This window comes from Amia ocellicauda, chromosome 1 (assembly GCF_036373705.1).
Source record: "Amia ocellicauda isolate fAmiCal2 chromosome 1, fAmiCal2.hap1, whole genome shotgun sequence".
NCBI classification, from domain to species: domain Eukaryota; kingdom Metazoa; phylum Chordata; class Actinopteri; order Amiiformes; family Amiidae; genus Amia; species Amia ocellicauda.
Genome location: NC_089850.1, coordinates 53,764,592 through 53,778,479, shown reverse-complemented (window position 1 = coordinate 53,778,479; position 13,888 = coordinate 53,764,592). Strand labels below are relative to the sequence as shown.

The window sequence follows — 13,888 nt, the reverse complement described above, 5'->3', positions numbered from 1 at the left end:
AGGAGAAAGCTGGAATTGTATCCAGAGATCTTATATGGAAACTTGCCTCCTTGAAACTGCTACAAAGTACTCCAAACCTCCTTGTACTGTAGTTTTTTTTTTTAAATCTTGGCAGCACCTTTAATTAAATTACTCTAATTAAGCACTCTGATTAGACAATGGACAAAGTAAACATTCCCACTATATCCACCACTGAATTCAAACTGAACTGATTAATCAGGATTGTGACAGTACAATCCAGTTTATCATGACCGCCTGGTTTGAGATGGTAAAGATATTTACCTTTCTGGACAAGGTGTTCCACAGGCACTCAGTGCACTCCTGGTGCCTCCTTTGTTAATTGTCCTTCTGATAAGATACAGTGCCTGGAGGGGAGTCAACTAGTAGGCCTGGGCCTTATGTTGGGGACACCCAGAGATGTATTTTCTCCTATAAGTCTGTCATCCTGTAGTATTAGGTTTTTCTCTCCTGTGCCCAATGGTTTACTTTACTTTTTGTCTTCATTGCAAAAGCTTGTGCTGATTCCAATGTGTAAAGGTAACACTGGGAAGGGCACTACACCACACAAAGATTGCTTGATTTTGGAATCCTCACTTTGCACAAGTCTCTTGTGACTCTTGTGATTAAACTATTCACAATTGCAGGTGTAAAGCAGCGTGATCTCTCTGCAGCATTTTACACTGTCGATCACTCCATCCTCCTCTCCTGCCGCGCTGACCTTGGTATCTCTAGAACTGCTCTCCCCTGGTTCTCCTCCTACCTCAACGACCGAACCTACCAAGTGACATGGCGTCTCCTCACAGGCGTACCCCAAGGCTCCGTCCTGGGACCGCTCCTGTTCACACTCGCTTTCTGGGCCCCCTCATCGCATCCCATGGTTTCTCTTACCATTTTTACGCAGATGATGCCCAGATCTTCCTGTCTTTCCCCTCCTCTGACCCTCTCGCATCTCTTCCTGTTTGTCTGCTATCTCCACCTGGATGCACTCGCACCACCTCAAGCTCAACCTCTCATAATCTGATTTCCTCTTTCCCCCCCTCTTCCTCACCTTCTGCTGATCTCTCCATCTCGATCCCCTTGGAATCCACCACACTCTCACCCTCTTCTTCCGCTAAGACCCTAGGAGTCACCCTCGATCCTGCGCTCTCCTACACCCAGCACATCACCATGCTGACACGCACCTGCAGATTCTTTCTGAGCAACATACGCCGAATCTGGCCTCCCTCTCCCACCTGGACTACTGCAACTCCCTCCTGACTGGCCTGCCAGCAACTACTACCCGTCCGCTCCAGCTCATCCAGAACTCTGCGGCTCGTCTGGTATTCTCTTTTCCCCCGATTCACACGCTACGACACTGCTCCGTTCCATCCACTGGCTCCCGATACCGGCACGCATTCTGTACTTGTGTATTGTACTGGTAATTTAGTCTTTCATTCTCCTGTAAGATTGCACTTATACAAAGTTTGTCATGCCTTTGCATTAATAGCACTTTTTTGATAGCACATTTTGATTTCCCCTATGCTCCCTCTCCCTTAGCCTTAACTTTGACTTAACATGTTGTCGGCACTTATCAGCTTTTACAGTCTAGGATGTAAGACCTTATATAGTCCTTACTGTATCTCCTATACACTTGTGTAAATTCTAAATACTACATTTGTAAAATGTATTATGCCTGAACTGCAATGTATTATTGTATTGTATTGTACTGTATTGCACTGTATTATTGCACTTTGTATTGCTCTGATATTTTGGACAAGGGGCGTATGCTAAGAAATAAATAATAATAATAATAATAATAATAATAATAATAATAATAATAATAATAATAATAATACAGAAAAATGTTAGTCCAGATGACATATGCAGACTGACTTCCAGTCAATGAAAGACCTGGGAGGCTGAATCCAGGAATTTCTACGTGATGTTATGGTCATGCCTTGTTCAGCCTTGAATCAGCATATTTTGTGAAGTGACTTCAGGTCTGAAACAAATGTTCATTTGTAAGGTTGCATGTCAGAAGCATATTTGTACCCAGGCACAGACTCTGGCACCTGTAAAAGAAAGATACAGAAATTATAAAATTGAAAAAACAACTCCGAAGTTTTCCATTTACTGTCCATGTAAAGTTTGTAGTGCTCTTCAGTTTGAGGATCTAAAAAATGCACCCTGCCCCATACAAAAATGAAACATGAGCTAATACTGATGCTGAACCCATTTCCCAAGCACCAGAGGCATACATTCAGTACTCGCAGGAGGAATTTAGCACCTGTGAAAAAGTAAAGGATAAAAGTCCCTGCTTAACTCCTGACAGGACGAGGGGGTGGGGGGGACAGAGTGTTGCTGGAAATTACATTTGGAAAAGATGCAGTTACATTTACAGGAACTTGCATAAAGTTAGTGGTTGAATTCCTGGCCAGGGAGTGGGGAAGGAGGCTCAGAACAAGTTTGGGAAACACTCACACAGAAAATCCTGCAGCTCTGAGTAAACTGTACTTATCTGATGGATATTTGTTGATTACAAAAAATAAAAATAAAAAAAACATTCATGCCACTACAAACCAGAGATCTTTCAGTCTAGATATTGGTTGCTGCTGCAGTTGATATGACAAAACAACCAAAGTTGATATTCCATTGACTGTTCTAAAAGCACCTTGTTAGAATTGATCAGATATGCAAATGTCATTTAATTTAAGATGAAAATCTTGAAACAGAACTGAATCTGACTATTCTCCTGTAATGGGCTTATATAGGCTTTTGGTGGAAATGTGAACCACTATTATCTTCTTAAAAAGATTGCTGCTTGTTTTAACATGCTTTGTAGTTCTTGGGGGAAAAAAAAAAAAACATTCTGAAATAAATGTTTCTAATTAAGATGTCCGAGTTCTCCAGTTCTTGCCTGGAATTAAAGATGTACAACATATTTCAAGGCCTATGTAGCGTAAGGTACACTTATACATTTCAATTAAAGAAGTGAATTTATAGTATCAACTTGTCACAAATCCTGGAATCTTGTAGAACTCAATTTCTGTAATAATTGGACGCAGACACCAATTCCAAAGATATAAATTGTCAAATTTATTCAAAAACAAAGACTAAATGTAGCACTACACTAATTATACAAAAGGGAAAAACTAATTAAAATTCAACTCTAGATCAACAAATCAAAGACAAATCACTTCCGTGACCAAATCAAAGACCATGGGATCGCATATAACACACAAATCGTTAAACAAAAAAGGTTATAAACACATTGACTACAATACCGGTTAGTAAGACAAAGGTGAGTCTCTCATTAGTATTGTTAGTCAGACATTAAATAACTACGCAGGTTAGTATTTATGTCAGGTAACTTCTCGTTATATATACACTCACCTAAAGGATTATTAGGAACACCATACTAATACTGTGTTTGACCCCCTTTCGCATTCAGAACTGCCTTAATTCTACGTGGCATTGATTCAACAAGGTGCTGAAAGCATTCTTTAGAAATGTTGGCCCATATTGATAGGATAGCATCTTGCAGTTGATGGAGATTTGTGGGATGCACATCCAGGGCACGAAGCTCCCGTTCCACCACATCCCAAAGATGCTCTATTGGGTTGAGATCTGGTGACTGTGGGGGCCAGTTTAGTACAGTGAACTCATTGTCATGTTCAAGAAACCAATTTGAAATGATTTGACCTTTGTGACATGGTGCATTATCCTGCTGGAAGTAGCCATCAGAGGATGGGTACATGGTGGTCATAAAGGGATGGACATGGTCAGAAACAATGCTCAGGTAGGCCGTGGCATTTAAACGATGCCCAATTGGCACTAAGGGGCCTAAAGTGTGCCAAGAAAACATCCCCCACACCATTACACCACCACCACCAGCCTGCACAGTGGTAACAAGGCATGATGGATCCATGTTCTCATTCTGTTTACGCCAAATTCTGACTCTACCATCTGAATGTCTCAACACAAATCGAGACTCATCAGACCAGGCAACATTTTTCCAGTCTTCAACTGTCCAATTTTGGTGAGCTTGTGCAAATTGTAGCCTCTTTTTCCTATTTGTAGTGGAGATGAGTGGTACCCGGTGGGGTCTTCTGCTGTTGTAGCCCATCCGCCTCAAGGTTGTACGTGTTGTGGCTTCACAAATGCTTTGCTGCATACCTCGGTTGTAACGAGTGGTTATTTCAGTCAAAGTTGCTCTTCTATCAGCTTGAATCAGTCGGCCCATTCTCCTCTGACCTCTAGCATCAACAAGGCATTTTCGCCCACAGGACTGCCGCATACTGGATGTTTTTCCCTTTTCACACCATTCTTTGTAAAGCCTAGAAATGGTTGTGCGTGAAAATCCCAGTAACTGAGCAGATTGTGAAATACTCAGACCGGCCCGTCTGGCACCAACAACCATGCCACGCTCAAAATTGCTTAAATCACCTTTCTTTCCCAATCAGACATTCAGTTTGGAGTTCAGGAGATTGTCTTGACCAGGACCACACCCCTAAATGCATTGAAGCAACTGCCATGTGATTGGTTGGTTAGATAATTGCATTAATGAGAAATTGAACAGGTGTTCCTAATAATCCTTTAGGTGAGTGTATATCAGTCTCATTTATGTTTAGGTGCCGAGAAAGATCCTATCATTACTTGTTACCACAATTTCCCTTAACTGATTATTATTCAATGATTAAGGATAGGCAGGGCCACCTATAATCTGGTGTCTATTAACTTGTGTCAATTTGAGACTAAACAGTTAAACAGGAATGTGAAGATATTTCTCGGCGTTGACAGATTTTATTTCTAAAATTATCAACAAAACAGTTTAATGCAACACACATTTATATTTAAGAAAACTAAATGATATTACACATTCTAGAGTTATGAATCACAGATTAACATTTCTAATTGATTTCTCAAATGTCATGAATCCTGAACTCCAAACTGTTAAACTTATCTGAACTTCGTCGCAGAGAGGCCTCTCTGGCTTCGGGCTCAGATAACAGCACACGGCACGAGGTCTGTGTGGTTTGGAACAAAGGCAGTCTGGTTCGGCTTTGTCGAGGAGAAACACGAGGAGAAACACATTAAATGTGTTCAACAGGACAAACATGTTAAACAAGGACCTCAGGATGTTCCACATCCATAGTGAGACTCCCACCACATCCTCTTTCTTTAGGCTCAGCTGGTGTCTTGCAGTGACCCAGTCCAGTGATTAAATCCCCCGGTTTTGAGAAGCAGAAGTCATTGGCCATTGCTCTTCTGGATGCAAGCAGAGACCTGTGTACACGCCAATGGCAGCAGACACAGGCACACAATACCCAGGACAGACACCAAGATTCCCAGTCTCTGCCTCTCTTTCATTTGGATACTTTCTTCTAGTAAAAAAACAAAGGGAGAATTAAATTAAAATTAATTTATCTTTTAAAGACCATGTCCATAGAGGAAGGCTTCCACAGGAGAACCCTTACTGTTAGTGGAATTTGAATCTAACTTCACTCAGGACTTTGTATTTTATTTCAATATTTGTAATTGCTGTTTTAAGCGTATTTATGTGGCTAACAAACACACAAAATGAAAGAAGCACTGCGATTCGTTCCTTGGCCCCCCAGTCCATCCACACTCTCGCTTGTTGTGAAGAAAACAACAGCCCCAACCCCTCTCTCTCTCTTACACATCATTTATTTCTCCTGCATATAAACAGAAGAGAAACAACATGTAAAAAGGATAATACATCAAGTTGCAAATGCATGTGTATGTAGCCTACATAACATAATATCTTCCAGGGTGGCCAGTTGCATAATGTATGAATCTAAATGTAGCCGTCTTCAAATTTACACACAGGACAGAAGATTTGTCATCCCTTGAAAATCCTTCCTTCATGTCTTACATGCACCCAGTTTACATGATTGTATTTTGCTGCAGGTACACACTAGATGGCAGCACAAGTATAGAATTACACTCTTAAGATGCCTATTCAATGTTTTCAGCATACAGATTAACTATGTGTGAGTGCTTCATTCCTCACTAAGGATCTCCAACTATTTGCTAACTGCAGCCAGCAGTGTGAGCAGGACAGACTCTTGTGTTGAAGCTCCACCGCAGGCACAGAGCCCATGTTATTTCCCCTCTCTGTGCAAAACAAACTGCCCTGACATCATTACAGCATTACCTTCTCGTACAGGAATTCACTGAGACCCGTTATTTCATAATAACTGCGTGTGCAACACCCCTCCAGATAAAAACTCTGATTTTCAAGTCCAGTACTCAAGGGTAAAAATTTAGCAGGTTTTCAGATATCTACATTATCAACTGCATTAATTACCCCTATGCAAATTCACCACAGATAAGTTTGCATTTTTAACATGGTTTTACTATGGATATCGAATAGTTTAAGAGGAGCTTCCTACAGGTTTAACATGCCCTCACATTGCTTTACTACACGGGACCATAGGAATACCATGATTACTGTACAATTCCATGATTTATTAGTGCGCTGCGAAGCTCAGTGAAGGAGACCACTGAACAACTATGCTACAATTACACCAGTAAGACCATGTTAAACTGTAAAAATATACCATGAAGAGGAGTGGTTTAATGAGGGGTATAATTAGTTCAAGGTGGAATGAAAAACAGAATGGCTGAATTGACCAACACAAACACTAGGCCTCTTCTGTGTGTGTGAAGGAAACGCCACGATTAAACCCACCGTGTATGGACAGTAATAGTAAGGATAGTAGTATCTGATAGCTAGCAGAGGCCACAGGTACCTGTGGTGGGTGGGACACACACAGCTGGAGTGGACAGGTTCTGCTGGAGGCTGGGGTTCAGGAGGACACAGCTGAGGTTTCTGCTGAGTGCTCTGGAGATGGAGAGCTGGCTGTGCAGAGCGAAGAGACCCGCAGCGTCCGCTGAGGAGTGGACAGAGAAGCTGCTGTCGATGGGCGTTTGGTTCTCCAGTATCCACAGCAGCTGTCCCTTTGGGTATCCCCCTTCGGAGCTGCAGGACAGGGTAAATTCCTTTGCTTCACCTGGCTTGTGGCCAGAGGAGTGCTCACAGGACACTGAGGGCTGGCTGAAAGGGGCTGAGCGAGAGAGCACACAAAGGGGCACAAGAATGAGGAAGAGCTTGAAAAAGTCAAATTCCCTTCAATTTTAGAATATAATAACAGTAACAAGTTTAGTAACAGTAACACCAGAGGGCCCCTTCCTTCCTATTCATACCAGCATTAAATACACTTTCGAGACTGGGATACAGCTTACCAGCTACTCGAAGTTGTACGATGACTGTCTTTTGCATTTTCGACTTCATAAACACCAAACACTCATATTCCCCTTCGTCTGGGACGCTTAAATTCTTCAGAATGAGGGTGGCATCTCCGTCTGCCAGCTTGCTTTCATTGATTGAGCTCCTGCCTCTGTAAGCCTCTGTCTGGTGCTCTCTGGTGCTCTTCCCATTGTGGAAGGTATAGACAGAGTGCTTAACTCCATCTCCGATCTTCCTGCTCCAAGTGACTGTACAGCTGTTGCTGGAGAAGCTCCCATGGGGGAAGTGACAGGGCAGTGCGGCTGACTTCCAAACCTCTGCCACAATGACTGCCTCACTGCCCTCTGCAGAGACACGGACAGGGAGAGATGAAGACTGAATGTACTCCACAGCTTCATTGTGCCCGGGGGGGGGGCAGGACATGTGTATGGTTACTGTTTAAACTTTAATTTAAGTGACTTTTAAGGGAAGTAACTTTGTGGGTACAGTTACAGTATTGTGTTCTCCCTTTTGGGTCAAAAGACTGAGCATAACCCTGTAACTGGTGAACTACGAGCTCTGTAAAGGTATCAGTCAACAAACTGCAATGTACAATTTTAAAATGATTATTAATAAGTAATTAGTAGTAATAGTATTCAGAAAACAGAGTATGATCTAATATTCAAATTACCTGTCATCAATCCATTCAGAAGAACAATAACACAAACCAAAGCTGGGCTTAGGAATGATTGCATCGCAGCATCAATTCAACACAGCCATGGCATAAGGAATCAACCTGAAATAAATGTATCATTTTTATTATTACTGTCACTTTGTACAATTGTTTTGTTTACATTTAAACAACATTCATATCACTGGATGGTCACACTTGCTCATGGTTAATGAACTTCCCCAGAAATACCCCCATTATACAGTGCATCCGGAAAGTATTCACAGCGCTTCACTTTTTCCACATTTTGTCATGTTACAACCTTATTCCAAAATTGATTAAATTCATTATTTTCCTCATAATTCTACAACCAATACCCCATCATGACAACGTGAAAGAAGTTTGTTTGAAATCTTTGCAAATTTATTAAAAATAAAAAACAAAAAAAGCACATGTACATAAGTATTCACAGCCTTTGCCATGACACTCAAAATTGAGCTCAGGTGCATCCTGTTTCCACTGATCATCCTTGAGATGGACTTGATTGGAGTCCACCTGTGGTAAATTCAGTTGATTGGACATGATTTGGAAAGGCACACACCTGTCTATACAAGGTCCCACAGTTAACAGTGCATGTCAGAGCACAAACCAAGCCATGAAGTCCAAGGAGTTGTCTGTAGACCTCCGAGAGGATTGTATCGAGGCACAGATCTGGGGAAGGGTACAGACAAATTTCTGCAGCATTGAAGGTCCCAATGAGCACAGTGGCCTCCATCATCTGTAAATGGAAGAAGTTTAGAACCACCAGGACTCTTCCTAGAGCTGTCCACCTGGCCAAACTGAGCGATCGGGGGAGAAGGGCCTTAGTCAGGGAGGTGACCAAGAACCCAATGGTCACTCTGACAGAGCTCCAGCATGTCTCTGTGGAGAGAGGAGAACCTTCCAGAAGAACAACCATCTCTGCAGCACTCCACCAATCAGGCCTGTATGGTAGAGTGGCCAGACGGAAGCCACTCCTCAGTAAAAGGCACATGACAGCCCGCCTGGAGTTTGCCAAAAAGCACCTGAAGGATTCTCAGACCATGAGAAACAAAATTCTCTGGTCTGATGAAACAAAGATTGAACTCTTTGGCCTGAATGGCAAGCGTCATGTCTGGAGGAAACCAGGCACCGCTCATCACCTGGCCAATACCATCCCTACAGTGAAGCATGGTGGTGGCAGCATCATGCTGTGGGGATGTTTTTCAGCGGCAGGAACTGGGAGACTAGTCAGGATCGAGGGAAAGATTAATGCAGCAATGTACAAAGATATCCTTAATGAAAACCTGCTCCAGAGCGCTCTGGACCTCAGACTGGGGTGAAGGTTAATCTTCCAACAGGACAATGACCCTAAGCACACAGCCAAGATAACAAAGGAGTGGCTATACAGGACAACTCTGTGAATGTCCTTGAGTGGCCCAGCCAGAGCCCAGACTTGAACCCAATTGAACATCTCTGGAAAGGTCTGAAAATGGCTGTGTACCGATGCTCCCCTTCCAACCTGATGGAGCTTGAGAGGTCCTGCAAAGAAGAATGGGAGAAACTGCCCAAAAATAGGTGTGCCAAGCTTGTAGCATCATACTCAAAAAGACTTGAGGCTGTAATTGGTGCCAAAGGTGCTTCAACAAAGTATTGAGCAAAGACTGTGAATACTTATGTACATGTGCTTTTTTTGTTTTTTATTTTTAATACATTTGCAAAGATTTAAAACAAACTTCTTTCACGTTGTCATGATGGGGTATTGGTTGTAGAATTATGAGGAAAATAATGAATTTAATCCATTTTGGAATAAGGCTATAACATGACAAAATGTGGAAAAAGTGAAGCGCTGTGAATGGCACCAAACCAGAGAACGCTTTTGGGCAACTGGCGACTGGCACCTCTCTGATTCAAGGGCCTCATTAGGGCGCTTCATGGAGGTCCAGATTCAACACTGCAGTAAGCAATTCCAAACACACAACTCTTTTTGTGTGATGCTATGAACTTGTCCTAATATCGGTCCTGAACACTCTTGTATTGAAGATCCTTCTCTGTTATGAGTCAAGTTATTATTTTTCTTTCTTCCTTTTTGGGATTGTCAGTTCCTTACAGGATTTTCAAGAACTGAATTGAATCCCCTTGAAGTGTTATGGCCCTTCATGGCTAAAGCGATCATCTTCCTATAAGGCTTCTGTTCATGACGTATTTTCCCTTGCAGGAATGTTGCTGGTTTTCCTTTGGTGAACTTTTTCCAGAGGAGCAATATATTTGTTTCAGAATTTTGTGTTTTTCTTTTAACTCCAAACTTAGGAGGAGACTTGAGGAGGAGGTGATTCTTTGCTGTAAAAGATTAACAAGTTTAGCGCTCCAGTGATCCCCATCGTATTTTCACAGTATGAAGTTATGAACAGGTTGAATTCCTTGCAGGGGGGGGAACTTTTAAGAGAATAAAATAGATTTGTTTGCTTGGTGCACTCCAATGTCTTTACTTCGGACAAGGCTTACTTTACATGCAGAAGAAGAACGTCATATAGGCTACACAATTTCAATGTGAAGAACTTTTCTTTTTACATTTGCAACAAGCACAATCATGCTTCGTTTGTGCATGAGACGTCATAAATGCACGCTCATAGCACAATTTAAACTTGAATGTAAATCCCCCATTCACTGTAGTGTGTGGTGCACATGTTTCAAGGAAAAGCAAAACAAAAAGAAACTAAACTTGTTTCCCTAACACATGGAAACAGTAGTTAAGTATTTTTTCAACCGTGAATTCTTCAGACTGAGATTTTTTTTGTAGCAAAGAGGAATTGACTTATATATACTGGCTTTGCCACCATTCCTAGGTTACGTGTATTTCCCACATTCTGCAATATATGTATCATAATTAATGTTTTTACTGCTCTTGAAGTAAATACTGCCTCCCAAGACATGCTGAGAGAAATAATAGAAACATACTTTGGATGTAATTATCCTGTATGTGTCATGTTAAGTAAAGTCTTAAAATCTGGTTAGCATGCTGTCTTTTTCTTTTTGTTAGTTTATTTTTCTTACTGTTAAGTTAAAAGTCTTAAAAGAGGAAATTATATAGTCAAAATATGTCAGGCCTAAAGAAAATACCACCCACCAAAACAACTAACTGAAGCATTTATGTTCTTGATAAAACCCATGCATGACTTTCTTTTTTATCCTGGGGACTTGAATTAAACAATGTTTTAAACTTGTGTAGGACTTTGATAAGAAAAGTACCCCTAATTAGTCAATGGAGTATATTCCTAGTTTAGAAAAAGTTACCTTAAAACAATAATTATTTTAATTACTGAGCTCATCTCATAGAAAGTCAGCTGGTGTAGCAACCATCTCAGACATTCATGACCTACAGTACAACAGGCTGGGAGATTATTTAATAGACTGTGCCTCTATTTCTGTTAATGTTTTACTTGGACCACTGGCACAGGTGTCGGCAGAGGAATCATTCATAGATGCTATTTACAAGATTTACAAGATGAAATCACCCCCCCCACACACTTTTGGGCATGTACTGTATTATTGCACTTTTGTACTGCTCTTATATATTGTAAGTTGCCCTGGACGAGGACATCTGCTAAGAAATAAATAATAATAATAATAATAATAATAATAATAATAATAATAATAATAATAATAATAATAATAATAATACATAGTCCACCGACTTGGACTAAACCCAAGGTAAATGGAAGTCAAGGGCATTCATTGTTATGCCTTGAATAGGTACTGTTCACATATAACCAAATAATGAATCTGTTACAGAGCATTATCACAGTGTTAGGCTAAATACTCAAATTGTTGCTGGAATAACAGTGTACTGAGGAATTTCTATCAGAATGGGTTGTGGGTTTTCTTTTATTTAATTGTTTTTAATAGTTTTCACTTTTTAGAAATAACCTTTCCCAGTAGTTCCTAGATTTAGGTTTTGTTATTTTTAAGTATAAATGTATGTAGAAGTTTTTTATTCTTATAAAAAAGAAAGACACAATAATATATATTGTTTAGTGTGGCTGACAATACGTTAGATATTATATTTATTAGCAGACACCCTTATCCAGGGTGTTACAATACATCACATACCATTTTAACATACCATTACCTGTTTATACATCTGGGTTATTACTGGAGCATTCTACGCACAGCTCCTTGCTCAAGGGTACAGCAGCAGTGTCCCCCACCTGGGATTGAACTTACGATCCTCCATTTCAGAGTCCTAACTGCTACTGCTGTCCTCAGTATGTAGCTAACAAAACAGTCCAGTTAGAAAGACCTAGAAAGTTTTACATTTAATTATGGATGGCCCAAACATCCAAAGGTTCTATACAAATACTCATGCAGTTTAATATTCACTTTAAAAGCTGTTTCCATCTTACCAGATAAATGTGTCCTTAACTGCAGGCAGAACTCTGACTCACACACACGCAGGCTGGGAGACGGCTACTGCCTTGAACCACTCACCTCAGAAAGCCTCCTGAGAAAGGGAAGTAGAGCTCTGAAAGAGAAACTTGAATTGCTTTCACGCTGCTCCAATGGGAGGAACCAAATGTTTTTGAGAAAATTATTTTTAAAGGCTTACCCATCAAACTCAGACATTCATAATCAATACCAATGAAAGGCATATCTTAGCCAGAAGCTTTACATGTTCTCTCTGGAAAGTTCACCTTTGATTCACTGAGCAAGAAAGATAAAAGAAACAGACATGTTCGTTCACACGTTCACATTTCATTGAACACTGCCATTGTTGATACTGCAAAGAGCTGTACCTTATTAGTTGAAAAGATCAGTTGCATAAGTTGAAAGAGTCTTTATGTTTAATCATCAAAACGTATGTTGTTGTGTACTTTCTGCAGGTATTTACATTTTTTTTTTCTTCTCGAATATAAATGCTATTGTTAATTGTCAACAAATTAAAGCTGAACCCGCTGGGCTTCTGTTACACAGATACAATTCCTGAAACCTCAGTACTATTAGAAATATAACATTACAACTATTAGAAATACAAAGTTATAGAAACAGTACAACTGGTTGGACAGGGCCTTATACACCAGAGATGTTAATAATGTAGCCTGAAACCATGAAATTACTACACCAGAAATTTGGCAAACAGCTTTCACACCACACACTACAGTCAGTCAATGGGGGATTTACATTCAAGTTTAAATTGTGCTATGAGTGAGCATTCATGACGTCTCATGCACAAACAAAGCATGATTGTGCTTGTTGCAAAAGTGCACAGGAAAAAAGTGTGTGACAGAAGTGTCAGTATACTTTGGAGAAACATGATAAAGTGAGCACTGATCAGACCAATCAGTCCAATAGCAACAAGACCTCCTCTACTTCCTCAATCAAAGAACACTCTCTTTCCACTCTCTTCTTGATTTTATTTATTCCATCTTATTATACAAAATCAATCTTTTGTATTAAAAAAATTGTATGTACAGTACATAAAAATGTATACATGTATAATACAGAAAAAATACACTTGTAATCAAAACCAACATGTCATTAGTTATTGAAGAGTCCAAATAATCGAGAGAGAGGGATGCATGGTCAATCAAAAGGAATTTAATAAGAGCAGCTGAACGGAAGGGGTGTTCGAGATTGAATTAGACAACTTACATAGTACAGACATTTTTATGCAGACCAGACAGGAGAGAAAGGTAACAGGGCCTGCATATCTGTCCCGTGATGAGTGGAAATTCAGTTTCTGCCTGACAACTGTCTTGTCAAACTGGGGTAAAATTTAGGCATACGTAATGGGGGGGCTCATGTGATGTATCAGGCCCAAATTGCTGGTGAAAACTGGTTCTTATCAGACCAAACAGTAAGACGGTGAGACAGTGACCTTGTTTACACAGGCACACAGGGAAAGACATGAAGTTCTTCAGTCCCTCCTGTCGGTACAGTGAAAGAAATTAGCAGAATCCAAAAATCGCCCC

General features: G+C 40.5%; 1 protein-coding gene across 2 annotated transcripts; it reads right to left on the bottom strand.

Moving 5' to 3' along the window:
- Positions 1-4,115: 4,115 nt before the first annotated feature.
- On the bottom strand, positions 4,116-12,665 carry LOC136752991 (CD276 antigen). 2 transcript variants are annotated; one of them, XM_066708767.1, is made up of 6 exons: positions 12,526-12,665; positions 12,323-12,441; positions 7,923-8,027; positions 7,249-7,596; positions 6,756-7,070; positions 4,116-5,360 (listed from the first exon to the last, which is right to left on the bottom strand). In XM_066708767.1, the coding sequence occupies exons 3-6, from the start codon at positions 7,984-7,986 to the stop codon at positions 5,230-5,232; spliced, it is 858 nt and encodes a 285-aa protein (XP_066564864.1). In that variant the 5' UTR covers positions 7,987-8,027; positions 12,323-12,441; positions 12,526-12,665; the 3' UTR covers positions 4,116-5,229. The 2 variants fall into 2 exon arrangements, with proteins under 2 accessions (XP_066564864.1, XP_066564855.1); XM_066708758.1 differs by having other exon boundaries at positions 4,120-5,363.
- Between the last annotated feature and the right edge of the window lie 1,223 nt (positions 12,666-13,888).